General features: G+C 42.5%; 1 protein-coding gene across 7 annotated transcripts in view; it reads left to right on the top strand.

The window, feature by feature from the left end:
* The window catches only part of Ptprm (protein tyrosine phosphatase receptor type M), a 682,149-nt gene that overhangs the window by 305,525 nt on the left and 348,762 nt on the right, over positions 1–27,862 (top strand). For all 7 annotated transcript variants that reach the window (XM_029470946.1, XM_029470944.1, XM_029470943.1 and 4 more), the window contains exons 6-7: positions 2,173–2,347; positions 5,912–6,205. In XM_029470946.1, coding sequence (XP_029326806.1) covers positions 2,173–2,347; positions 5,912–6,205 — 469 coding nt within the window. The remainder of the gene's footprint in view (positions 1–2,172; positions 2,348–5,911; positions 6,206–27,862) is intronic.

The following is a 27,862-nucleotide window of genomic DNA, read 5'->3' as shown; positions in this document are numbered from 1 at the left end:
TGGCCTCAAACTCAGAAATCTGCCTGCCTCTGCCTCCTGAGTGCTGGGATTAAAGGAGTGTGCCACACTTTTTCTTATATGTATTGTTAATAATAATATTCTCTCTCTCTCTCTCTCTCTCTCTCTCTCTCTCTCTCTCTCTCTCTCTCTCATTTTAGTGCTATTCGTTAGATCAAAGTTTTAAGTTTAGCAACACACACAATTCTAGATACATGAGGGTTTGTATCCTTGTGTTTTACTCTTTAAGTTATAAATAAAGCTGCTTTTATAGTTAATGCCAAAAAGAATGTATGTGGAACCCTTCTTCCCCACTCCTAATGTTTCCTTCCGAGTGTCAGGAACTCTGCTAGTGCAGCACTCCTGACAGCCCTCTCCCTGTCTAAGCAAGAGCTGCCTGGGAGGAATCACAGAGCATGTGGCTCAGCCCCTTCTTGGGGAAGCTAACTGCTATAGGAACACTGTTCCTCCATCCTGTGTGTTTTACAGCAGCACCTAGCATGTGGGGGCCCTGTGGTTTTCTAGTGACTGGGTGAGTGAGTCTCTTTCATTCTGTGCCTTAGCATTAGCAAGCCCATTGTTTCTGTACACTGCAGTCTGAAGCTGCCATCTCCAGGGTATCAAAAATAAAAGGTGGGGTTTTGACATCCTGCCTGCTTTTCTCCTGGAATTTGCTGCTGCTTTTGTTCAGGCCTTGGATGGGGATGCGTGGATGGCAGCTTCCTTGCTTTCATGCCTCACAACAGCCCTGAGAGTTAATTGAGGTGTCTCTCTGTGGGTGAGGAAAATGGGGGCCTGTAAAGACACAACACTTTGAATGGTGACATGTAACTTAGCACCCGAGTTAGACTGACCCCCAGATTCGCATAGGTTAAGATGACTGCCCCAGAGTATTACAGATCAATGCTTTTATGTTGGTTGGTTTGTGTGGTATAAGTCCCTGAACTATGAAGACGGACACGACTGTCACATAGCCTGTGTTTTCATGGCCGCAAGTGAAAACATTTTAGTGTAGCTTGCCTATCCAGCTTCCTCTTACTGCCTTCATGACAGCCCTTTTTCTGATCGTAATTGGCTTCCCTTGCTGTTTTGTGTGACTAGGATGATCTTCCCTTAATGAACCTTTGTCTGGCTACTTTCTTACCTACCCTCCATACGCACATTGCTTCTTCAGACCAGCCTGTCTTGTCCACAGCACCTGTGGGTGATCCACCTCGTGCCACCTTCCAGCCACCAGTTCCCTCCCCCTCAGGTTATCACTGGAAGATGTCTACCAGTGGCTCAGCATTGTGACTCTGGATGCACAGCTTGGCAAAACATGGGTTCTCAATGAAAAACTGGCCTAAGACTTGCCATCATATATAACCCTCCATCTTGGTCTGTTGCTCCATGCTAATAGAAATAGCATAGAGAAGATAGCAGACTTCCCGAGACCTATTAAGAACTGAATTTATAAATGTCCTTTCTGGCTTTTGCCTCTTGCCATGACTGGGTTTCCAAGAGTGTGTAAATAAAAGGCTAACTTGGTGTACAGAACTAGGAAAATACCTAAGTTCGTCAGAGTGGAACCATCCTCGTGGGGGCTGGAGAACACAGGACATGCAGAGAGACCTGCCTCGTTATATTTCAGAATCAGATATTTAGCAAGCATCCACTTCTGTAGGTTTTGTGTATCTGGGAAAAGCATTGTAAAACTTGGATTAGTCCTCTGGGTCCCTGCAGATGTGGTGAGGGTTCTACCTAAAAGAGATGATAGTGTTATCTTTGGTAATTGTTTAGTTGTTCATATAGAAACTGGGGTTAGTGACAGGGTAGTTCGTGACCTGATTTTGTCTTCTAACCAAAGATAAAAATGATAAGGTGTTATGAAGAGCCAAATATTTGTAGAAATCAAAGTAAAGCATTGTATATTTTTCTTTCTTCCCTGTTCAGCTCATTTAACTTAATATATTTAAAGGTTACAAAAGACACATTGCTACGTACTAAATTTTGGAAGCCTCAATCTTCATTTTGTTGATCAAGGCAGAATTGCTCTTTCTTATGGAGCAACTGCCCATAGGGATAAAGAGATAAAACAAGATTTGCATGAGTGTGCCATTGGTAATTGCCACCAGGTATCTGACTATCTTGATATGACAGCTGACCTTGCCCCTTTCTGCCCTTTCACTGATATAGGGAATTGATGTCCGAGATGCCCCTCTGAAGGAGATAAAGGTGACTAGTTCCAGAAGATTCATAGCCTCGTTTAACGTTGTAAACACGACCAAGAGAGACGCTGGGAAGTATCGCTGCATGATTCGCACAGAAGGAGGTGTCGGGATATCAAACTACGCAGAATTGGTAGTTAAAGGTATTTAATGTGTTTTTATTCCCCCACATAGTCTATTAAAATAGGCACGCTTACCTAGTTGTCTGCTCATTATTTGTTTATGCTCAAACTTATCCTGTCTGCCTCTGAATGGTAGTTTGGCGTTAGGCTATATTGATGGATTGCATTTTAAGTACAAATTTTGCATGTGAGCAATGCTTCCGGAAAATGCATGTGATTGATGCTGCTTTAGTAGCACACAGGGCAGTGCCTGTGCTCTCAACCAGGGTTGCTACCAGCTCTGGGGATAGAGATTACAACCTATAATTTTTTTTTTAAAGGAATGAATTTTTTTTCCCTCTGATAGAAAATCACTTAAAATGCAAATATTCACCAGGCCGGGTGTTTACGATAGTGAGGTTGTTAATAAAACGGAGCAATGTCTGTATAAAGAGCCCTGATAGATCATGGATGCTGTGTTGGTAACAGTGTCTTCGCATGCATAATATCCCAGTTAAGCTTTGTTCCTATATGCCGTGTGACTTGAAAATTGAGTATTATATTCAAGCCGGGGGGGCGGGGAGGGAGTGTGGATGAAAGGAAAAACAGAATGAAAATATTTTTTCTTTTCTCATTTAATGCATTTTATTTATTTATCTATTTTTTTTTTTGTGGGCAGAGAAGTTTATCCCATCAAGATACTAGTGTAACTTTTGGAGCCCAGATAGAATAATCTGAGCTTGTATGTGCACCATGCTGGAGTTTCAGGCAATCGTGATAGGGCATCCCCTTTTTTTCTTGGGGGAGACTAATAATGTCTCATATTTTATTTTCAATATTTCAGCAGTAAGGGATGGAGCATAAGATCTGTGTGTGATACCACCAAGCCTCTTCCTCAAGGCTATGCCTTCTATTTGTTGCCTCTCTTGAATATAGATCACAAACTTGATCACATCAAAGTGACAGTTCTCTTAATAGCCAATGTGTAGTTTTGAAGAATACTAGCTTTGCATGGTGGAACAAACTGAGCAGACATGGGCTGTGTTAGGGCCAAGGGGAAGTTCAGTGGCAGAAAGCACACATGTGTACACAGAAAGCTGATGGTGGGTAGGCATCAGGCCCTGAGGAGGAGGAGGACAGAGATGCTTCTATTGTCTGAGTTTGTTTCCATAATTTTTATTTGGGACTGCACAGCGGGGCCACCCTTCCAAAATTTTAAACTGTAAATGTCATGTCATTTATTTAACCCTCCATCCTTTCACAACATCCAGATTGACCCAGAACAGCTAGGTACAGCCTCCATTGTAAACACTATAGGGGGCTTGGGAATCCTGTTCCTGTGTGGTAGAGTCCCTGTCTCCTCTTGCTCAGCTTGAGAGAGACAATGCTAACTTATCAGTGACTCTATCATGACAGTCAGTCACCGTGGCACTGATGGATGTTCGGCAGAAGGAAGAACATGTTAAATATTTACTTGAGTCATATATTTTGCCACACCGCATTTTTATGTGCAGTGAAGTTTGAATTAGACTGCCAGGATGAAATTTTGAGTTGAAGGTTAAGATTCACAGCAGTACTAAAGTTCGTTGGCATTGCACAGACCCTGATCTGGTGAAGGTTCTTTAGAGAGTCAAGGTGCCATAGTGTGGAACAGACTTCTTATTGTGGATGGAATACCCGGAGTGCTCCCAGATGAGGTCGCTTCTTCCTTTTCCTCCTTTTCCCCTCTCCCCTTTCTTCTTCTCTCTCCATTCCACTCCCCCACCTCTCTGTGTTCTTTATACTTTACCCTTCACTCTCCATCTCGGTGTGAGAGGGTAGGGGAAGTTGTAGCAAGCAAGTCAGTATATGCCAGCATTTCAGCAGTAGCAGTAAGCAGGTCAGGGAAATAGGAAGAAAGGCCACTAAAAAGGCACAAAGTACATGTGGAAAACACCCTTGAGCAAAAACCACGAGATCATATGGTTTTCTTGGATGACAATCCATTACAGTACAAAATACATAATCTTTTTACATGATCTCATCCATCATGTGCAGTGCCACTCAGTGTCAAGGACATGCAGAATTCCTTCATTTGGTGCCTAGAGGGCCACTCAGCTATCATCTAACTAATAAGATGGGAGATGATTTATAGGTAAGATGGCCAGCTTTCCTCTTCTTAGAGAAGGATGAGGAAAATTGCCTGCCTAGTACAGGAGACTTTCCAGTCAGAGGGAGTGTTTGCTATCAGCTTCTTCAACTTGTATTGAGCTGGGTGTAGTTTGATTCAGTGAATCCTTGGCTACTCGAGTACTTTTTTCTACTCTTAGTAAAGCTCATGCTGGAAGCAGGCTTATAGACAGCAGCAGTAAACTTTATCATCTACATCTTCAGTTAGATGTATCCATTGTAACATCTTTGGGAGAAACTGAGTCAACGTCGGAAATGGATTTCTGAAGAGAAACACTATAATTTCTCCCTTGTTCTTCAAATGGTTGGGAATATAAACAAAAGGGAAAGAAGCTTTGAACTCCCTAAGTGCCCAAGGCTAGTCTTGAACTCTTGTTCCTCTTGCCTCCATCAATCCCGTGGACTGCCATTACAGGCACGCACCAACTCGGTTTAATGATGTAGAAAACCCACATGCCTTTGATGATGTTGGAAGATTCTCAGTGAGAGGCTGTCAATGGAATATGTCCTGCTGTTGCAATAAAGCTTCTCCAGGGATCTTCAGTAGTGACTTTAGAGACAATAAAAAACGTCTTTGATGTACAATATTTGCACGCATTGTGTCCTAAGATGGGTGACACTTATTGAACCAATTAGGTGGAGTTAGTCGTTGCTGTTTGTGTTTCTGTTTGTTTGGTTTGGTTTGGTTTGGTTGTTGTTGTTTAAGATAGTAACTCATAGAGTCCAGGTTAACTTCAAACTTACTGAAGTCTCTGAAAGTTCCTATCAACGTCTGATCCTCTTACCTCTGGCTTTAGAGTGCTGAAATTCCAGGAATTCACCACTGCAACCACTGTGTGAAGTGCAGGGGATGGAACCCAGGGCCTCTTACATGTTAGACCTCTCTACCAAGGACCCACAACTCCTTTGTTTTTTTTCTCCCTTGAGACCATGTCTCATGTGGCCTTGCTTGGTTTTGAGCTTTCAGGTTCTAGTGAGCCTCCTGCCTGTTTCCTAAGGAGCTGTGCATATAGACGCTCAGCTTAAGTTAGCTTTGCTTTTTATTAATTTTTACTTGTTTTATATCTATTTTATCATATGTTTGTTAGTAGATTTCTTGCATGTGTATACGTGTACCATGGAAGATCAGAAATCCTTAGATCTCCAGATCTCCTGGAACTGGTATTATAGATGGTTGTGAGCCGAGAAATCAAACCCAGGTCCTCTGTGAGAATAATAAGTGCTCTTAACCACTGAGCCATCTCTCTAGCCCCTTTGTTAGTGTTTTAAAGGTAAGGTATGACTCTTGTTTAAATCATTAACACTATACACATGCTTATTACACAGCACATCTCATCAGTTCAATGCTGACTTTCTAATATCTTCTGTGTCATCATGGATGTGTGTTTAGCGCTTTATAAGCTGAATACAAAGCAATGCTCTCTGGTTTGCTTTCAGAGCCACCTGTTCCCATCGCCCCACCTCAGCTCGCCTCTGTCGGAGCAACCTATCTGTGGATACAGCTCAATGCCAACTCCATCAATGGGGATGGACCCATTGTGGCCCGCGAGGTTGAGTACTGCACAGCCAGTGGGAGCTGGAATGATCGGCAGCCAGTGGATTCCACGAGTTACAAGATTGGGCACCTTGACCCAGACACAGAGTATGAGATCAGTGTGCTTCTAACCAGACCAGGAGAAGGCGGCACTGGATCTCCCGGGCCAGCTCTGAGAACAAGAACAAAGTGTGCCGGTGAGTAGCAGGCAGTATACCGCTGCCGGCCACAGTCTCTTGTGGTGTTGCATCCCACAGCTGGATCGCAAGCTTTCTACAGCTCTGCTTTTGCACTCCATGTGACGATAAAAATACTCCTGAAGGTGAATTATAGGTTAAATGGAACATTAAAGCCCATAACCTCAAGACCTGCTCTCTCTCAACTTGCCTCTGCCTCTTTTCCTGTTCCGAATTAACATCTTGCTCTGGGTACCACGTAATTGGTACTGGAATGGCCCCTAAGGCTCAACAAGGCTGATTCCTTCAATGATGGCTGCTAATGGGTCAGACACTTCTTCCTGTCCCTCTGGTTTGTTCTCAGCTAGTGTGCTCATCACCCAAGAGCAGTGCTGTGGAATGACACATTCTCTCATAGCGTTTGAAAGCTGTCTTTATTGATGGGTATGCGAGGCAGGGCTGCTGGCCAGTGACTGGGGAGTCTGTTTGTAACATAAAGGGTGATTTATCGCCTGTATGCAGTCTTTGGGCTCTTGGATTACAAAGTATTAATTGTGTCAAAGCCATTCGGCAAGTTACACAGAATAAGGTTGATGGACAGCAAAATGTAGTGTTTATGAAAATCAGAAGGATGAGATCCTTACAGCACAGAGTTGGTTTTGAGTGATGACTGTCTGGGAGGAAGGGAAATGCTTATTGAGGCCTCCCAGGGCTTTCTCACAGTGGACATGGTTGGATGTCCACACAGAGGCCTGGGTTGAATAGCGTGCTGAGAGGAGGAGAGCCCATGGACTTTGATGGGGTTACTTAATGTTTTAGATAGTGTCAATTAAGAAGACATTATTACCCAAGGCTAGGTACTTCCCATACTCAGGGGCTAGAGGCAAGCAGATGTATGAGTTTGAGACCAGCCTGGTCTACAGATTGAGTTCCAGCACAGCCAGGACTACACAGACAAACCCTGTCTCAAATAACAAAAGCAAAATGACAATGTTTAGTTTCCAAAGGCTGGCGGGCACTCTCATGGGATTCCACAAAGAGTCAAAAGGCCTTGGATCTCAAATATTCAGATAAAAATTATATCTATGGTAAATGTGTGTAAACTTTTTTCTGCTCAACAATCCCTCAACAGTAGTATATAGCAGCTATTTACATTACATTTATATTACGTTAAATATTAAGCATGATATAAAGGGGTTATCAATATTCTGAGGATCATCTGTGGGCTTTCTCATCTTTTGGGATCATAGAGGCAGGTGGCCCCACAAAAGCCCACTGGAAACCATATCATCTGACTATCTTCTAATAGTAGATATTAATAATGTGTGTATGTGTATGCAGTTGTATGGGTACATAGTTGAATGGGTTTACAGTTGAATGTATATAGTTGTGTGTGCATAGTAGGGTGTACACAGTCATATGTAGATAGTTGTGAATATGCAATGTGCGTGCATTTTGGGGGTATGCATTGTGGTGTGTGTACACAGTTGTATATGTATATGCAGTTGTGTGTACACAGTTGTGTGTATAGGCAGTTATGTGTATATGCAGTTGTGTGTGTGTGTGTGTGTGTGTACACAGTTGTGTGTGTGCAGTTTATATGGGTATGTGGATGTGTGTTTGTGCACACATAGAATGAATCTTAGATATCCTCCCTCAGAAATTTTCCATCCTTATTTTTGAGATAGTATCTCTCACTGGTATCTGGGTCTCGCTAGCTAGGGCTGGCTGGCTGGCTAGTGAGCCACAGATACCGTTCATCCCTGACTCCCGATCTCTGGGATTGCAAGTACCCTTAACCATGGCTGTTTCCTTAAATGGGTGTGGGGACCAAGCCTGGGACCTCATGCTTGTGTGGTAAGCACTTTACAATCGAGCTGTCTCCTCAGTCCCATGATGTCAGTGAACTTAAACAGTTGCACCTATTTTGATCTTTACCTATAATCTGGATAACCCTAAGTGTATAATGGCAGCAACCGCAGGAATATTTTTTCTATAAAAATTAATGATGGTGCACTTTTAATCCCAGCATTTGGAAGAGAGGCAGAGGTAATCAGATCTCTGTGAGTCTGAGAACAGCCTCTTGTACATAGGGTCCACAGTGAGACCCTGCCTCTGAAAAGAAAAGAAAACAGAAAGGTGATTTGTATTAGGCAGCAGAGCAGGTACATTTCTCTTCCTAGGATTTGAGCTATGGGCTCCGTGATGGCCCTGCTTCAGCAGGGTCTGCATCTGGATACTTTGTAGAACTTATCTCCAACTGACGCCTTCCAGCACCTATGCAGAAGGAGGACCTGTTTGTTCAGACCCAGGCCTCCTCCGGCTTGGCCTTTGGTTCTAGGAGTTTCCTAATTCTTCCCCATCCCAGTCACTTACTCTAGTAAGTTATTTTACTTTTGTGAAATGCCCATCATATCACATGCCATAAAGGAAAGGTTAGCTTCATATAGCATGGATGATGTCAGTTTTTTAGCAGTACAAGTAATAATATTTTAATAATTCATAGACATGGTGATATGATTTTATATGTATATAATATTTCACATTCCATAATTTTATTAATTTTAATGATTTTAACTGAAATAGAATTATATCACACACCCCTCCCTTTCCTTCCTCCAGTAACTCTCCCTCAAACTTCTCCCATGCCCTGCCATTCTCAAGTTGAAAGTCTCTTTGTATATGAGATATAATTGTAGTATATATCTAAATATAAAGTATTAGGTCCATTTTTGTTGTATGAGTGTCTAAGGTCTCAGGGCTGACCACTCTGCAATGGATAACCAACCTGGGTCATATCCCTGAGGGAAGCTACTTCTCCTTTTCCCAGTAGTCACTCGTTTCTTGTGGTTCTTTTTGTAGGAGTGAGACTCCATGGAGATCTCCTCCTCCTCCTCCTGCATTAGCTCATACGTTCGTATGGCCATTGCTCCCGTTCTGTTTGTGCAGCCATTTCTGGGAGAGAATGATTAAAGGCCAACTGCCTGGTATTCTGGCTCCCACCATTTCCCACACTCTCTTCCAGAACATTCCCTCACTCTAGATCAGGAACTGGAATAGAGATGTATCCATGGGGGCTCCCCACCAACCCACTGATCTCTGCATCCTGTCCTGAGTTGTAGTTTTCTGGGGCAGTCCCATTCGCTGCAGAGAGAGGCTTCTTTGATGAAAGGCGGTAGCTACTCTTATCTGTGGGTGCAAGGATATGATTTAAAACGTGGTAAGGAGTCCTGTTGGTCTAGCAACATGCTGTTAGTGGATTATTCTCTGAAGCCTCCTATGTCCTCACCAGATCAAGAAGCTGGCTAGGTTCCCAGTCCCAGGAATCCTTTGCCACCTGTTGGGCGAGTCCTAAATCCATTTAGATGGCTGTTGCTTGCCGCTGACTTATGAGTGACAAGTGTTACACCTTTATAAATAGCTTGCCACGCTGGTAATTGCTGTGGTTCAAAGGTGTCACACACGGTAGGGCTGTTTAATTGTTTCTCCCTTGGCACCTTGCCTAGTATTTCCCGGAAGCATGAAAGCTGGGTTGTGGGAAAGGAGCTTGTGGTCCAAGCCAGCTGGAGTCCTCCAGTTCCTGTGTTCTAAGTGTGCGACATCTTCAGCCATAGGGTCTCACCCTCCTCCTGACAGGCAAACAGGGACTACACTTATAATTTGTATTATATTGGGAGTCACGTAGACCACCCTGATGAGATAATTAAAAGTAGAAATTGGAAAGATATCATGTGTTCATAGACTGGTGGAACTAAGATGATGAATGAAAGTGAGCATCCCACCAAACGCAATTTCTAGATTTGATGCAATCTTAGTCAAAATATCCACAACATTCTTCACAGTGATAGGAAAAACATCCTAAGGTTCTTATGGAACCAAAAACGATCCTGAATAGACAAAACAATGCGGATCAAAAAGGAGTAACACAGGAGGGATCGCTATCCCAGATTTAAGGGAATATTATAGAACTTTAATAGGAGCATCAACCTGGTATGAACATGGAAAGAGACATGTAGATCAGTAGAATAAAATAGAAGACCCAAACACAAGCATTCATACTATGACCATTTGATAATTGTCAAAAGCAAAAATCACTGGAGGACGTACAGCATCTCTAACAAGCTGTGCTGGGGAAACGGGAGGACCACATGCAGAAGTGTGAGATTAGACACATAGTCATCATCCTCCACGAAAGTTGCATCCAATCAAGGCTTCAATCTGAAACCCAAGTCACCAAAACTACTAGGAGAAAACATAGGAAGTTCCCTACAAGATACAGGCATGGAACGGGACTCTGTGTGCAGGACCCTATTTACCAAGGACTTAAGGCCAACAACTAACACTTGGGACCTCATAAAACTTAAAAGCTTCTATACAGCTAAGAGAACCATCAGCTGAGGGAAGAAGAATCCCATGGAATGGGAGAGAACCTTTGCCAGCTATTCTGGCAGAAAATTGATACCCAGAACACATAAAACAACCCCAAGTCAGGGAAACCAATGACCCAATTAAAAACTATAAATGCTGGATGAGGACTAGGGATCTCTCTAGAGGGCTCCACAAAGGGAGTAAGACTAGCCAAGAGTGACATCAAGAAGTACTCGTCATCCTTACCCATCAGAGAGAAGCAAAGTAAACAACATGGAGATTTTATTTCACCTCAGGAAGAATGGCTAAGATCACAAAACTGCTACCAATAAACAGATGTGGAGAATGAAGGCCCTCATTCACTGTTGGTGGGAAAGAAACTCATGGCCTCCACCAGGGACATCAATGTAGAGAACCCGCTAGACGCCGAAAGAAAATTACCATGTGACCAGCTACACAACCTCTGGCACAGGCCCAAAGGACTCAACATCCCACGCCACAGATGCTCGCTCAGACACGCTGTTGCTGGTTTGTGCACACTCACTAAGAAATGGAAATAGTCTAATGTCCTCCGACAGAGGGATGGATAATGAGCGTGTGGGCTGTACACACAATGGAACATCATCCAACTGAAATTGGATGTAAATGGACAGAGCTAGAAAGCATCCTATTGCATGAGGTACCACAGACCAAGAAAGACAAGCACCACATGTTCTCTCACCTGTAGTTCCCCAGCTCCAGGTCATCAGATGGGGAACATACATCACGGAATGATCACAGAAACCATAGGAAGGGAGGTTTTAGAGAGGAACAGCAGGATACACGTAATATGATGTGGAAAATATCAGGATATCTAACTGGGGAGGAGGTAGAGAGGCCAGTACAGCAGGAGAAGAAAGGACAAGGGTTTGATAAACCCTCAAAGAATCTCTTTTATATTTGCTGATACCATTTCTCAAAACCGGGCTTGTTTTCAGAGCTGTAACTTGCTGTAACTGTGTCTTCTGAAGTATCCAGAGTGAACTTCTTGTTCCTCCTGTGTGCATTCAGAATCCCCCATGAGACCTTGTCCATCTCCAAGTGTGCTCTGTAAGGAACAACTTGAGTGTTGTCTTAAACAAATCTGTTGGGAGCACACAATATATCATTTCCCTCTCCTTAAGATGGGAGAGGGCACCTGATTGCTCTCATGCCCATCACAGCCCAACCCACTAAACATACCAGAACAGCCAGCTATTGACACATCTCTGTGTGTGTTTCCCCTGACTATAATGCATGTGTATATTTTCAGGAATCCTCTTGATAGCTCTCTGGGGTGTGTAAGACAGCAGAGTCTCTTGCAATAGATTGACATTCCCTCTGAAGAAATGAAAACCCATTTTCAGCTGGTATTTGCACGCTAACACACGTCCCTAAAAGAATCAATTCTCAGCTGAGCAAGGGAGTCTCATAACAAGCAACTTCATCTGCTCTGCTCCCTCCAACCCCCGCATGCAAAGCTCTGCCTGGCGTGTACTCCTAGTGTGTCAAGCACTGACAGAGAATGTTTTTGAAAAGGCTGCAATTGAAAGAGTTGACCTTAGAAAATAGAAGGAAGTGTGTTAGGTGAAGTAGTTGAAGTTAGAAATAAGAGAGGAGGCATGTTAGGTGGGTGAAGAAATTGAAGTCATGAGACTCTTTGCTGTAAGAAGCAAGACAGCTCACCCTTTCATGACCTGAGGCTTTTGAGCAAATGTGCAATTTAGACTGGTGAAGCCATTGGTGATCCTCATGACATCTCGGAAAAGAGACCAAGGGGAGAAGACTGGTGTCTCCATTACAGACTGAAATCTTGACGTGGGTTCTCTGTGGAAGTCACATGCTTGCAAGCACTTAGTAGCATTTATGAAAAGAGAGTCATGGACCCTCTAAGACCATGAGCCCTGCAGCCTTCTACAGCAGAACATGGAAATGCCTTGGAACAGCCAAGGGATGAAACTGCCTGAGAAATGGAAGGGGCAGACAGACATTTGCTTGCCTGGTTGAACTAGGCAAGAATATCAATGTAGAAACAGATATAGAACAAGATTAGGTGAAGAGGCTACTGGGCAAGGGCCTAAAATGCTCACGGACCTTCAATACCATCTGCATCATGCGTGTGAATCATGCTTAATAAGCTTCTCTCTGCCCATTCCCACTCTTAAAAAAAAATAACTACTATAATATTTGGTTGTATTAGGAAAGCAAAACCCTGATATTGCAGAAGGTGACCAGAGGCATTTGATGCAGTATGGAATGCCCCCTCCCCCCAATAATCAATGTTTATTTATGACCCCTGCATCTTCAAAGACACAGAGAAAAGACACTGATGCTCAGGGCAGATCCTCCAAGATCCAGAACCTTGGATAATGGCAGAGAAAGGGTGAGAAGACGAGGGTGCCTTACACAGCGGGCTGGGGCTGCGTCATAGGGAGTTTCTCAGGGCTGGTCTGTTTGTCTAGAACCTGACATTGTAGAGTGTGATGCCCAACATTCAACGTGACAGAGCTGACCTGACTTCGAAGATTCAACCAAACTGAAGATTCTACAGTTCATCTGTTTGTTGCTCTTTGTCTCGGGAAGTGACCCATCACCTATTTTGATCCTGAAGATCTTCCAATTTCATTTCCACTTTGTTCTTGCCCAAGAGCTTCCCAATCAATTATACTTGTTAAGCTTTGAATCCTGGTGAAGGTCTGTGAGGTAGGGCTGCCATAGTTACATTTTATCATAGCCACATGGATAGCATTTGAAGGCTGTCTCTTATTCGGGGATTCACTTCCTGAATTTTATGTCAACATGCCACTTTGTAATGAGCTCACCGTGTGAGTGGACCTCCAACTACTGCCAGCCTCACCTGCTGCCATCTGCCTGTGTGTGAACTGGCGGCTCTGCAGCTGGACCTGTAGTCACAGGAATGCCCATGTGCTCTATGCAGCATCAAAGCACATTGATAATCACATTACCTATATCCTATGGTGTTACTGCACAGCTGTTGCCTTTGGATGAATCACAGGTGCATGGAGCAGAGTTGTAACTATAGCAACTTGTCACTCAAAGTGCTATCTTAACCATCTAACTTCTGTATCTGTGACACTGGACATTGAACATTGGGCCTCACACACACTTGGTAAAACTTTATCACTGGGCTCCACATCTTGGTCCCTTTTTATCTTGTCTTGATGTATGGTTCCATTAGGGTTGCCTAGAGTTGAGTATTAAGTTTGTGACACACAACATCTCTCCTCATGGAAAACCATTCACTTTAGCCAATCCCCATGTCTCCATGTCTGTGATGTGTTGAGCTCTATTCTACCGTGTCCTGAGGCCACTCATGAAACTGTATTTAGCTTGATCCCCAACCTCTGTCCACCCTCCTCCCCATGACTTATGGATACATTGCCATCACTGGGTCAGATCTCAGAACAGGTCATGTGTAGCATCCCTCCAGAGTGTTGGTCTTTTATGTCTGACAGTTATTTCCAAGTATAGGTATAGGCTTTCCACAGGAGCATGTCCAGTCCCTCAGTCCTCTCTTCCCACTCATTTTTTTTTCATTCCCACATAGGGATGCCAATACCTGACCCAATGGATCAGAAATATATCCTGAAGTATATCCTTAAGATCCTGTTAAGGTCAGGATATAGCCTTAACTATAAGGTTCTTTATGAATAATACAGTGTCCTACCTGTGTGAGTTATATTTTCAATGAAAAGTAGTCAAGAGTTGGCTTCATGGTAATTTTTTATACCCAGTTAATTCCCAGATCTGCAGTTCAGCCACAGTTGAATAACTTCAGAGAACTGGAATCATTTCAGCATTCAGTTAAATAGAATAAAATTTAGTTTGTGATTTCTGCTAAAACATATTGTTAGAATTAGGAGCATCCTTTTTGTCCCAGGCTATTTAGCAATAGGTACTGGAAACAGTAAAATGGCTGATGTGGTTAGAGCACAGCAGACATTGTGGGTGTTTTAATTTGAGGATATCACTGTTGACATATCCTAGTTATTGGCTAACCATGGTTAAGTGACTTGCTAAGAACTTGCCCCGGAAGTTAAGGAATGATGATCAACTAACAAAACAACAGTGATAATTGGTGAGATGGAAGAAAGCTTAACTTGTGTTCTTAGAAAAAAAAATATATATATGGTTATATAATTCTATAATTATAACTTTAAAGGGCATTCCTGTTTATTTAAGTGTCAGGCATTGTGCCAAGCACAGAGAGCAGAGATTTCTGATATTCAGTTTATGTTTTGGGGTTACTGGAGGAACAGCATAAATGTATGCACATTCAAACACAGCACAGTAAGCTACAGCATCAGGAAGTGATAACTGCTGTAAAGACAGAGGAAGGGGTCATTTTCCTTCTTCATGGTAGTAAACTACAGAAGACATGATGCTTGCCATCTTCCCTGGGTCTGATGTCCACTGCACTCCAGTCAGGTTGAGTTCATCCATCTAAGCGCTAAGACTGCCTTTCATCACGCTGAGCTTGCTCACTTGAAGTCCACGCTGGCTCTGAACAACCCCCAAGACCCTCCCCCCATCCTGTGTTTCATCTCTAGCTCACCAGTCTCCATACACTCATGTAAGTAGAATCCTGAAGAATTTGCCCTTTTCCTAAGTCTTATCCAGTTATCAAAGTGCCCATCTCCAGCCACCCTGACATGGAGTGCCTTTCAGATGACCTGATCATTATGGTTTTTTATGGTTTTTGTTCCCCTCCTGTAGGATATTTTTTTTAATGAATGATTCCCAAGTTGTTAAGTACTGACTTTGGCTTTTAATCAAATTAATAGTTCTCAGTAAACCTTCATGACTTAGACAAATATCACTAAGTGAAGCACAAAGTGCTGTCTGAGTGGAGTTGAAACACAGACAAGAATGCTGGAAGTACTGAAGTACTGAGGTAACATGAAAGACGCCCCTGCAGTTGGGTTCCTCACAGAGAGTTCGCAAGAGGCGAGTATTCCTTATCTTATAAATCTGTTACTTCATACCAGTAAAGGGGAGTTTTCATGCCTCCTTGCATTGATATATGTAACAGGATTTTCCCTGTCCAATCAGATATTAGCAGCAGGAGGCCTGTGGTTGGACAGGGAAAAGGGAGGTGGAGCTAAGAGTTGCAGAGACAAAGAGTGCCTGGGGAGAGAGGGGAAGGCAAAGATGGAGGAGGACGGACAGTAAAAAGAACCTGACCCAGCATGGCTTTAGATAGCCTCAGGTAGTTATAATATCATAAGGTTAGAATAATTGGGATAAAGCTTTTTCCATTACCAATTGGTTCTGACATTATTGTTTGGCATCTTGTAAATTGAGAATTTATTACTACATAAATCTGATGGCTTGATTATAAGCTTGTAGAGTTTTGTTTCTACCAGGTAAATGGGTGTTGCAGTGATTGACGGTCAGGTGGACAGTCATTGCGTGGAGCTGGCATGGCAATGATCCATCAAGGGACTTGGGAGCTCCAGCCCAGAAAGACCACCGAGTTGAAATCACCTGGCTGGAGCCATGTGCTCCACCAGTTGCTGGTCGGTAGAGCAGGAAGCCTGCCAGTTGTTTATTTAATATTTCCCGTGACTGATATATACATATGTTTTTTTTCTTTTATAGACTTTACTCAAGTGTTTATATAATTGCAGTGGGAACTTTTAACTCATTACCTTGAAAATTTGTTCTTTCTGTAAAGTAGTACTACATAGCTTAACTACATACATATTGGTCAGTTACACAAAGCATTAAGCAGGTTGACTCTTGGCAGTCTTCAACCTTGGCCTGCAGGAAGCTAGTGCATAGCCTATGGTGCTGGGCAGTTTAGCCCCTCTCCTGCCGCTATCCCTGAATACCTATATTTGTATAGTTGTTTTGTGTCCTTGACATGACTTCTAAGGAACAAACCACAAGCAAGTGGGCGGAGTCCCTTCAGGGTGGGGCTCAGCATTCAAACACTCCAACTTTCTGCCCTCACTCCAACTTCAGATCTCAGTGGCTTATTTAATGGTCCATCAATGTGCCTCATATGGTGGCGTTGTCTCCCCGAACTAAGTCTCAAAATGTCATGAGGTTTGGTAATGCTAGTTTTGAATACAGCTTCCTGTGTTTTCCTGACACTGGAGTGACTATGTGAATATAAACAATGGGAATTGCATAATGGAAATGAGCAGGATTGGGTTTGGCAGGAGCATGTTAGCAAAACCCAAGCTTCACTTCGCGAAGATTCTTCTCATAGCCTTTCTGTTTGCATCTGCTCATTGTCCTTAATCCTTCCAGTGGGGAGAAAAACTGATCTTCAGTTAAGCCCCTAAAAGAATAGATTTGTTTCCCCTTAAATGAAGAATAGCTGGATTGTTTGTCTATGATCAGTTGTCACTCCCATTATAGTGTATACTGGGCCCTGCACTTCTGACCCCTAGAATGTGAGGGCAGGTAATAGCTGGTTTAATTATGGCTGTTATACAGGACAGACAGAAGCCAATGACCTAATTGAACAGAAAATAATTTATTTTTAATTTAAGTTTATTTGCCAGGGGGAAAAAATTAAAGGTGTTCTAATTCTTAAATGGCTCTGCCAAAGGGCAACATATTTTTTAATGCATTTGTAACACATTAAACCATTAAGAAGCTTTTTAAATAATCAACATTAAAAGAGCATTAGAAGGAACATCTCTATTAGAGTGCAGATGTAAACCCTCTTTGCTTTAGATGCCATCCCACCGTCTATGCAGGTCAGGACAAGAGTCATATGTGATGCTGGGTGGGCCAGAGCTTTCATTATAGTTGTTCCTGCCACCAAACACTTACAACAAACTACTTCAATAATTTGGTGTTTTCTTGAACAATGTCCATGCAGAAACTGGGTGGGCCAACCTTGGAAATCCTTAGGAGAGCTTTGGGTGCTCCTTGAACAAGTATAGACAGACAGGTGGTCATTCTTAGAGTTACTGCTGTTGACTCTCAAAAGGTCAGGTCAGTTCTCTATAGGGTCTATAGACCCCTTGCCTATGCAAATAAGCACAATACACCACTGCTAAGCTTCCTCTATGCTGGCCTTGAAGCCTTGGAAGACTGTTTCTTGTGTAGCTTAGAATAAACTGAGGAGGGTAGAGTGGGCAGCCTGGGATGGAGCCCTGCTGTCTCTGCGATGGGTGGTCACACTGGAAAAAATCACAGAACACTATCAGGCTGTACTTGATATGTCTGTCAATGGGAGCTTCTTGTCTAGATGTCTTGTGGCAATTAGGTTCTCACAGCCTCCTGAGAAATCGCCATTGTAAGTCTTCCTTCAGGAGGAACAATACAGTGTGGTGACTGTGGCCTTAAGATTAGTGGGACCTTTAAGAGTAGTTCCATTTTCTGCAGTAATATTTTCTAGAAAAAGAAGACATAATATAGTGTGAATGTCAGTCAGCTTTTGGTCCCTGTGATATTGCCGCGATCATCAACCTTAGGCAGGAACGGTTGATTTAGGCTCTTGATTTTTGAAGACTCAGGCTGCGATTGGTTGGCCTTTGATTTCAGACTTACAGCATCATGATGTATGGTCTAGAGAGTGATGTAATAGTGTTATTCTCAGTTTCAAATGAGTGACTTTATGAAGCCTGTAACAAGCAAAGATTAAAGAACCAGTAACAGGCTGGAGAGATGGCTCAGTGTTTTAAGAACACTGGCTACTCTTCCAGAGGTCCTGAGTTCAATTTCCAGCAACAACATGATGGCTCACAACCATCTGCAATGGAGTCTGATGTCCTCTTCTGGTGTCTGAAGAGAACTACAGTGTACTCACATACATTAAGTAAGTAAATAAATAAACAAATAAATAACCAATGACAAGGGGAAGATTGATAGAAATAGATGATGAATGTACAACATTATCAAGTCAGAGAGTGTCATTAGTCATGCTAAAATTGTGACTGTGAGTCTGGCCATCAGAGTGCCAGCCTGACATTGTAGCTGTGGGCCTGGCCATCAGAGAGACTCGACATCATGCTGACTTGTGACTGTGAGCCTGGCCATCAGAAGCCCCTGGTTCCCTGTTCCCATGGTGTGCATTTTTAATCTCACAGGATGAAAACAGTAATCTCTGTTGGAAATGCGTTAGCCTCTAGCTCTTTTCAGTGATGTAGTGTTTTAAAAGCCCTTAGCTGTTTGCTGTTTTGTCGTCCCCCTGTCACAGACATAGGGGGCCGGCTTGGTTCAGGACAAGGAGTTTTGAGGACACTTGAAAGCAGCATGTTGGAGTCTGGGACAAGAGAGCCCTCTTTATCTCAGAGTTCACTTTCAACAAGACTGAACAGCACACTATGGCTTACTAGCATATTTCATACCAGAGAAGATGATACAGGTGCCTCATGGCAGCTGTGAAGCCCACAATGGATGTGTGAGTGCAAGGTTCCACTGACCCCTCTGCAATGCCTTGGACTGGGGACCTAACCTTGAGCACATGGACCACAATTTTAGATCTAAACTATAATGATGTCCTTGAGATAGTTTTTGCCTTTGAGACTCTAGGCCATCTAAATCATTCCTAAATTATCTGGACATTTAGCAAGAAAAGGATAGATAGCAAAATGGTTCATTTCTGAATTAGAGCAAATGCTTTTGGTGTTCATAAGAGTTTCACTGTGTTGGGCTTCCACATATAATCATTTTTGCTGTGTTTTTGGTGGAACTTGGAACATACCATTAAGAGTTATCACAGAGGCTTTTATTCTGCCACTGCCTTTGTGAACATCTAAAAAAGACAGCATTCTGCTGGGGACTGTCATTTGACTTGGGGTTGTCTTGACATGAGCGCTGCTTTTGACTTAACAGCTGAAATTCTCAAATAATTATTTCCCCATTCCTAAACCTGTTTCCTGTTAACTTCTAGTCAACCTTGTACCAATACTAAGTGCTTCTGTCAAGAGTGGGACAATTACTTGCTGACGCCTCGACACTGCTTGGTAGTGTAACCTAATAACCTAGTGTGTCCTGTGTAGACCCGGCCCAAACATTCATCCATAAATAAAACTGGGACGTGCTATGGCTGAAGTCACATGCTGCTCTGCTAAAGTCTTTTAAGGCTAAAGAAGCTGAATGATGGGGTTTGTTGGACATGCATACATTGAACTGCAGTGTGCTTTAACGGAAATAATGCATAAATGAATGTCCTTGAGCAAAATCCAAGAAATGATCACATGTTCCCTGGAATCTGGGATAGCATGCTGTTTGTATAATTTCAATTTGTATCAGGCTAGAAAACCGCTTACAGACTCTGAATCACTTCTTGGGGTAGCAAAGGAAGTGGGCTGTGTAAAGGCTTTATTTATACATGTAATACCACAATTCTGTGCCAATGAACTTACTTCAGCTATGGATACATGGTAATAGTACAGTTATCGGAACAACAGTCTTATTAGCTCTGTTGGCTTTCCATTTTTAATACCTTAGCAAATACTGTAACCACACAAAGTCAAATAATGATAGGGCCCTTTTGCTCACTTATGCATGGGCCTCTGAAAGGTAGGGAACCCTTGTTGTGTGGGGTTAGAGACTTGGTCTCCACTGCTAGGGGTAAAGGACAGTGGAGCACAGAGTAAAATCCTCTCACAGTGAGAGCTGCTTCTCATCTCGGCTCCCAGTGACGGTTAATCTTCATTGACAACTTGACTAGATTTAGACTCTCCTAAGAGATATACTTGCATATGGCTATGGAGACATTTCCCAACAGGGTTAATGAGGAGGACAGACCCATTCTACATGTGAGTTGCTGTATCCCAGGAGCTGAAGGACCAGACTGGAGAAAAAGGGAAAAGAGAAAGCTAGACACACATGAATATTTCCTGTTCTCTATTTCCTGTTCTGCTGGGGTATAAACAAGCATTCTTATGCTCCTGCAGCCATAGCTGTGGCAAGTCTGCCTGCCTGCTGTGATTCCCTGGACTGTTGGACTCAAATCTCAAACATCAGCTAGAACAAATCTCCCTGATGTTACTTCTTGCCATGTATTTGGTCAAAGAGAGGGCCAGAGCCACGAATACTTTCCTTTATTGTATGTCATTAGTCTAAGACCAGAAGAGGTCATCTCAGGATATCTTCATGTCATAAGAGTATCTAGGAAAAGGTCACTCGTACTTAACATCCCGGTGTCACAGGAGTCATGGATGTTTAGGCGCTGTGCCTGGAATAGTAGGTGCCACGAAGCCGAAGCCAATGCCTTGGCAGATGGAGTTTGTTCTTCAGCTCCACTGCCTTGCGTGCTCTGTCCATGCTTCTGTGGCTCACCACGTAAACCAGCTCCTGGGGTATGATGTCTTCTCATTGAGGTGGATGGGCACACTTTACACAGAGTTCTGCAGCATTTGGTCGGCTACAGTTTCCTCCACTCCATCTATAAGGATAATTCTTCTGGTCTTTTCCACTACTAAGTAAACAAACAAAACAACAACAACAAAGCAAGATAGGCAAGAGCTGGAGTTTTCACAACAGATAACGAAAGTCCAATGACCTGTCAGGAGTGTTAGTTTGTGAAGGCAACCATGCTCCTTTGTCTGTTAAGCCTGATGACCTGTCAGCGTCAAACATGTTAGTTCCTGAAGGGTAACTGTGCTCCTCTGTCTGTGTCATGATATTTACAAATTAATCTTAAGGATATAAAGAACGGATGATTATGGTGCCTACTAGGTTAAGTTGGAAATGAATAGGAAGATTTAAAAATGAATAATACATATTACAAATGCAAGAAATTTTATGAGAAAGTGTGGTTGTGCCTGTTGTTCAAGCAAGAAGGGTAATAGAACTATTTGATCAAAACTGCTGACCTTGCAGCCTTGTCTAGTACTATTTTTAATGAGCAACATGGGTCATATTACTATGTATTTCTGTTGACCAAATGGCAATATTTCTTTCTCAGAGATGTAGACAAATGACTGGAGACAACTGTTTACAGTTGCCCTTGAAAATCCTTTGTAGCATTAAGTATGATTGGAATAGACACAGTCCGAAAAAAAAAAAAAAAAAACCTTCCTGTTGTATATTATACATGGCCAGTCCATTATCTTTTGGCTGGGCTATATTGTTTGTTCTTAATGTAGATGATGAAGTTATTGTGAATAAACTTTTATTTATAATTGTCTATATGTCATCAAAGTTTTCCTTTAATTACAGAAGTCACAGTTGTCATAAAAGACAACTGTTACAAAAGCCATATTTACGTAGATTTAAATCATTTCTTATCCCATTAGTATTCTGTTTAACTGAATTTAAAAGTCTCCGAACATTTCATTCCTTTCACCTTTTTTTCCTTGATAGTCGCTGTTGTTTAATGTTAAAAGAAATATTTCCATAAATATCTATATAAGTATACCTTACATTATTTTTATTTCAATAGGTTATAATGCAAATATCAAGTTGCTAGGCTGGCACTACACACACTTAAGACTTTAGAAGCTCTCAGACTAAAGTCTTAAGGGTGTGTATTGCAGGCCTAGCAATGCCAGAAGCCTTTATTACGTTCTGCTCCACCGGCAAGGCGTGAAACTGTTGGTTTCTCTGCAGGCTTTACAGCATTGATTCTTTTTTATTAAAAAATATTATTGTTTTTATTATTATTATTGTGTGTGCACACATGTGCCCACATGTATGTGTATATCATGTATGTGTGTGTGCCATGACTGGGTCAGAGGATTACTTTTTGGAGTTAGTTCTCCCCACCATATGTAGGTTCCAGGAATCAAACACATGGCCAGGCTTCTGTTGTAGGTGCCTTTGCCCACTGAAGCACCTTCAGGCTGAACATTGATTCTTCATGGACTTCAGAGCATTTTTTTTATCCAATCATTGATTTTAAAAATTGGGATGTAGAGGCAGGTGGATCTCTGAGATTGAGGCCAGCTTGGTCAGCAGAGTGAATTCCAAGACAGCCAGGACTACACAGAGAAGCCCAATGTTGAAAAATAAAATAATTGGCATTTCACTTTTTTCATCTATGGGTTATAACCTGTTACTTTTCATATTTTACAGTAATTTGTCATTTGTGCTATTTTCTAAGCATGCTGTTTCACCAAGCTCTGCAGATTGTACACATCTGCCAGGAACTCTGAGTTACCAGCAATGCCCTTGCGTTAAGGAAAGAAAACATAGGCCCTGTGGAGTTGTTTACCCAAGAGCAAATCCAGATTTGAATTCCCTACTTTATATTCCCTCTGTCTCCACTCCTTTGTCTTCTGTATGAGTCTGTATCTGTGCCAATCTGAGGGCTGTCCCATGAATCTGTGCCAATCTGAGGGCTGTCCTGTAAATCTGTGCCTACCTGAGGGCTGCCCCAGGAATCTGTCTATACCTATGTCTGTATCAGTCCCTATGTGTATCTATCTGGGTTTCTCTCTGTGTGTCTTTGTGTCTGTCTCTAATAAAGGACCTCACCTCACTCTGTCTTTATTGAACAGTCCAGAAAGCATCACACTAGAAATCCTTAACAGAGTTTTATAAGGGATTAAGTCACTAACTCAACCTGACTCCAACTGACCCAGACAAGAAACATCATTGTTTATCAACCAATATTCACAATTGGCTGCTTTTAACCTTTATGGTAGATTTTTAGGAAATTGCTTTCAATTTCTGCTTTTGCCCCTTTCAGCAAATGATACACATGCATTGTCTGGGTCAGGGGTGTGGAAGAACACATAATTTAAGATTACAGCTATGCATTAGTTTAGTTTGTAAAAGTTGATTGCATGGGACTTCCAAGGCAAATAAGGTTGATTGTTACATTGTCTTCTTAAAGGCAGACTAAACAAACAGGCAGAGTCCACAGTAAGATGGCAGTCTTCAGTGTTAAGTGACCTCAAGGTGTGTTATTAACTCTGATGGTGGGGACTAGCAAAATTTCCAGCCTTAGAATGTGAGAGCCATTTTCAGAATAGTGTCTCTCCTCTCCTGGCTGCTTGTATTTTACTTCATTTGTGTCTTGTTACAACAGAAAGATCCACATATCATGCACTTAAGTATCCCAGTCATAAAATTTAGGGGTCACCCAAATAGGTCGATATGTCAGTAAACATTCATTGAAACCATGCTAGTAAATATTAATTCATTTTGTCTGCATAACCAGAGAGCCAATTATGCCTGCTAATGGAATCGCCAAATTTTTAAATTTGTAATAGTTTTTTTTACTTTCTACTCTTAGAAATTTCATTAGACATTTTTAGTTAAGTATCATATTTAACATATTAAATCATATAATGCTTAATTAAATATGTTAATTATGTTATAATTAACATTTAATGAAATTATTGTCAGAACTATGGGGTTGAGGGAACTTCTTGGGGAGGTCGCTTTCTTGCATTCAGGGAGAATCCTCTCTTTTCCCTTTGGACACTGTGGGAGCACTGGGGTCGGGTCCGTCCCCAACTCCAACACTCTCTCTGTAACAAAAGACTTGAAAGAAACAGAGAAGCTGAAGTTTGGTTTATCACTATTTCAGTGAACACTGTTGGGGAAGATATGGTGATGGACAGGAAGCATAACTGATTAGATGGAAATTTCACAAAGAATCTGGGTGTTTGAGCCGCAATTAATAATAACTTAGTTCAAATGTTTTAATCGACAAGGAAGGTACTAATGGAGTTTGGTTTATTTAGGGACCCAAATGTGTGACGAGGTATGGATTTCCACAGGCTTCCCACCATGAACAGGGCTGGTTCTCTTCACGGTGGTGAGATTCCCTCAGGAGCAGCCTGGATCAGAAGATTTGTTCATATGTAGCAGAGAGAACTGAAGAAGACTTTACTGAGTATAGAATAAGACTCTTTTTTCAGTCATGTAGGCCCTTTAAAGATGAGCAGTAATAATAACCATAAGTGTTTGATATTAATGCTTGAGACCAGATCAGAATGGCTTCCCTTTCTGGATAGGCACAGGACAAATTCATAAACTGCAGGCTGATGCTGCTGTTGCTGGCTGAGAAGCCTTGAAGTGGGTCTTGAGCTCATGTTTATGGACCACATATTCCAGAATGCAGAATACACAGAATGAGCCACCCGACGTGTGCAACAGCCTATGATAAGAACACTCATTTGTTGCCAGTAGGAAGATAAAAAGGTACAGCCATTGTCGGGGTGGACTGTTCTTCCCATACATCTCCACAAGTATTTTGTGTAGTATTTACCTACAGGACCTTAGAAATCACATCCACGTAAAAACCTGTATATGGATATTTCTAGCAAGTTTATTTATTACTGGCCAAATTTAGAAGCAGCAAGAAAGTGTCTCAGTAGGTGGATGGATAAAGAGACTGTGGTCTGTTCGGACAGGGCAACAGTATTCGGCAACTCAAAGGAAATGAACCACCAGACTGTGGAGACAGGAAACTTAGATACCATGACTACAGTAAAGAGGCTCATTTGAAAATTCCAGGATTCCTGGTTCTGATGTAGTGATGTTATGGAAAAGAGGAACCAGTACAAATTGATGTGGTAGCCAGGAACTAGGAGGTAAGGAAGGAGAGCAGGAGGTGTTCAGGGCAGTCAGAGATTCCATGTAAACTGAGCAGATAGCAAGCAGGCCTGCCCTCTTCTAGAATCATCTGGGCTGGCATATCACAGAAGAGCTTGATACATTCTACTTATGTGGGTTTCTCGGGGATGCTCCTCTGGGTGTTTCTGGCAAGGAGAACATACAGGAGCATGAAAAACTGTTACCCTTGCTGTATTGTCAGGACTGAAAACTGTATCTCTGATGCAGACATGGAATTCATGGTGGCTAACATCTTGGACCCCTCACAGTTTTAGGCAGAATACACTTCAAAGACAAACCTATGGGTTTGTGTCTGCATTTATCGAGCATAGATTTTTGCCACATAACCTAGACAGGCATTCAGTTCACGGCCCCCATGCCTTAGTCTCCAGAGTCCTGGGATGACAGACATGCACTATCACAACCAGCTAAACTGGGGGACTTTATAGCTTATTCTGATGCATACATTCTGATAACAGGGAAGTGAGAGTCTGGGTAACTGAAGTGACTTGGCGAGTTGCACCGCAGTCTGCCCTGGTGTGCAGTGCATCCTTCCGTGGAGACCTCTTGTCTTCTGACTATAAAGGTCTCCACCTCCCTAATGGTGTAACCCTATAATATAGTTCTTCATGTTATAATAATTACCATAAATATTACCATAAAATAATATCTGCTACTTCATGACTGTAATTTTGCTACTGTGACAAATCATAGCATACATATTTTTGGAGTTAGAGGCTTCCCAAGGGGCCTGCAGGATCCACAGATTGAGGATTGCTGCTCTTGACACACTTGGCCTTTTGCCACCTTGTGAGGGAAAGCCTATAGCCCTGATTCGGAACTGATTTGGGAGCAGGGCTAAAAGAAAAAAGAAAGCATCTCTTCTGTCAAGCCAAACCCAGATAAAATCCACAGAAACCAAATGGGGTTTTTAGTTGTACAGAACTTAGAGCTATCACCGGGTGGGGCCATTCAACACGATGGGGTATTTTATCTGCCAGGGCCATTCACAGTATCTGTCCTGAGAGGTGACTGGAAGGTTATAACCGTCTCTGATGTTTCCATTTGTTTGATTGTTGCTATGTCCTTTGACGACCATTCATTTTAAACGGTGAAGTGCGGCTTGGCTTGACTGCTGGCTCAAAGGCTTCACAGCCTTAGCAGGGTGGTCAGTTTGCTGGCCTCTGTGGTTGAACTCCCTCCTGTCACCCCTTCCTGCACTCGGGAGGGTATATCTTGCAATGCTTGACATACTGGCATAGGTGGGTTTTTTTTTTTACTAGAAGCAACACACTGTAGTACCGTGAGCCTGCCGCTCTTGATCTGTACTCCATCAATACTTTATGCACCGGACTCTTGTGACATATGGGTAGACCATAGCTTCTGTTATTAAAAGGTTTGTGTTGCAGTATTATGCTTGGGATATCTAGTGTCATAAAGGCTCTGTGAATGCAAGGCAGAGTATTTTTCATGTAAACTCTAACTCAGTTCCAAGGTTCGTTTTTGAAAACACAGAAACATTTTCCATACCCAGAAATTCCCTCCAGCACCTTTGGATAAACAATATTTCACTCTGGAAAGCTGGACCAGATGGTGTCGGGGCAGATAACAGTACCATCTCTTTCCAAATCAGGCATCAGCAGTTCCCAGAAGTTAGGTGACCCTCAACTATTACCCCCAAACTCAAGATTCCATTCCTAATGTGCCTGATGCCAGATTGGGTTTTTTCCACTGCCACAAAGGAACTAAACATCTTTGACACAAAAATATGTAAAGTCTTTGGAAGACTTGCCATGGAGATTAATAATCAAAGAGTTTTGACTCAATGATCTGTCCCTGAGTAGGAGGCCCCAGGATCCTGTGAGCCAGGTGTACACAAGGTCTTCTTTCAGGAATCCTAGCCTCCTGCCAAGGGGTGGGGCTAGGGAGGGGAAGATGTGCCTTACAAATGCAAGTTCTTCCAGAGTCTGAAATTCATTTCTAGAAACTTCAACCCATTGTCCCTGACAGGATCAAACTCTCAGAATCCTGTAGCAAAGTAAACCTTCATTTCAAAATTAGACTTTGAAGTTGGAAGATAAAAGGAGAGCTGTCGAAGGCCCAGTGCTCAGATAGATAGACTAAAAACATTTTTTTTTTTTTTTAAAAAAGAAGTCTGGAGAGCTTAACAGAATTCAAAATGAATGTGAATAACAGATCCCCTACTGCTGAAGTCCTCAGACTGTGGAGCCTGGCTTAAAGCCGCTTAGCTTTGCCTAACACACACCAGAATCAAAGCCTTCTGGAGGGTTTTGAAATGTGTTTCATTTTCCCAGGAAAGAGAAAAAGCAGGTCCCATCCTTTTATGTACCTGGTCACCTGGGAATATTTTCTAGCCTATGGTTCCAGTCTACTCTTTGAGTGACACAATGGGCCTTATTCAAATCTACGATTGCCAGCAGTCACTCAGACAGCACACGCAGTCCCTATTGGTGCCAGGAAGGATGCTTGTGTCCGCATCCTCAGAAGCAGTCAGCCTGTGTCCCCTCAGCCAAAGCCATCAGTTGGAGGTGTCTGGCTTGTTAAAGCCCAGAAGTGGTAACTGGGGCTGTGGTATCTGAGTGTCAGGGAGCAGCTGCACAGACACAGACATGTTGCAAGCAGAGGAGATCCAAGTGAAGCAGTAGGCAGGGTCCCATACCCTGTCCTCTATGGCAGGGTACCTCACACATACATACACGCAAGCCAAACATCCATGCATATAAATAAAAAGTCAGTGAAAAAGAAATAAAACTCGAGGGCTGGTGAGAT

This window comes from Mus caroli, chromosome 17 (assembly GCF_900094665.2).
Source record: "Mus caroli chromosome 17, CAROLI_EIJ_v1.1, whole genome shotgun sequence".
Lineage (NCBI taxonomy): Eukaryota > Metazoa > Chordata > Mammalia > Rodentia > Muridae > Mus > Mus caroli.
The sequence above is the reverse complement of the archived record's forward strand: the minus strand, read 5'-3'. Positions and strand labels throughout refer to the sequence as shown.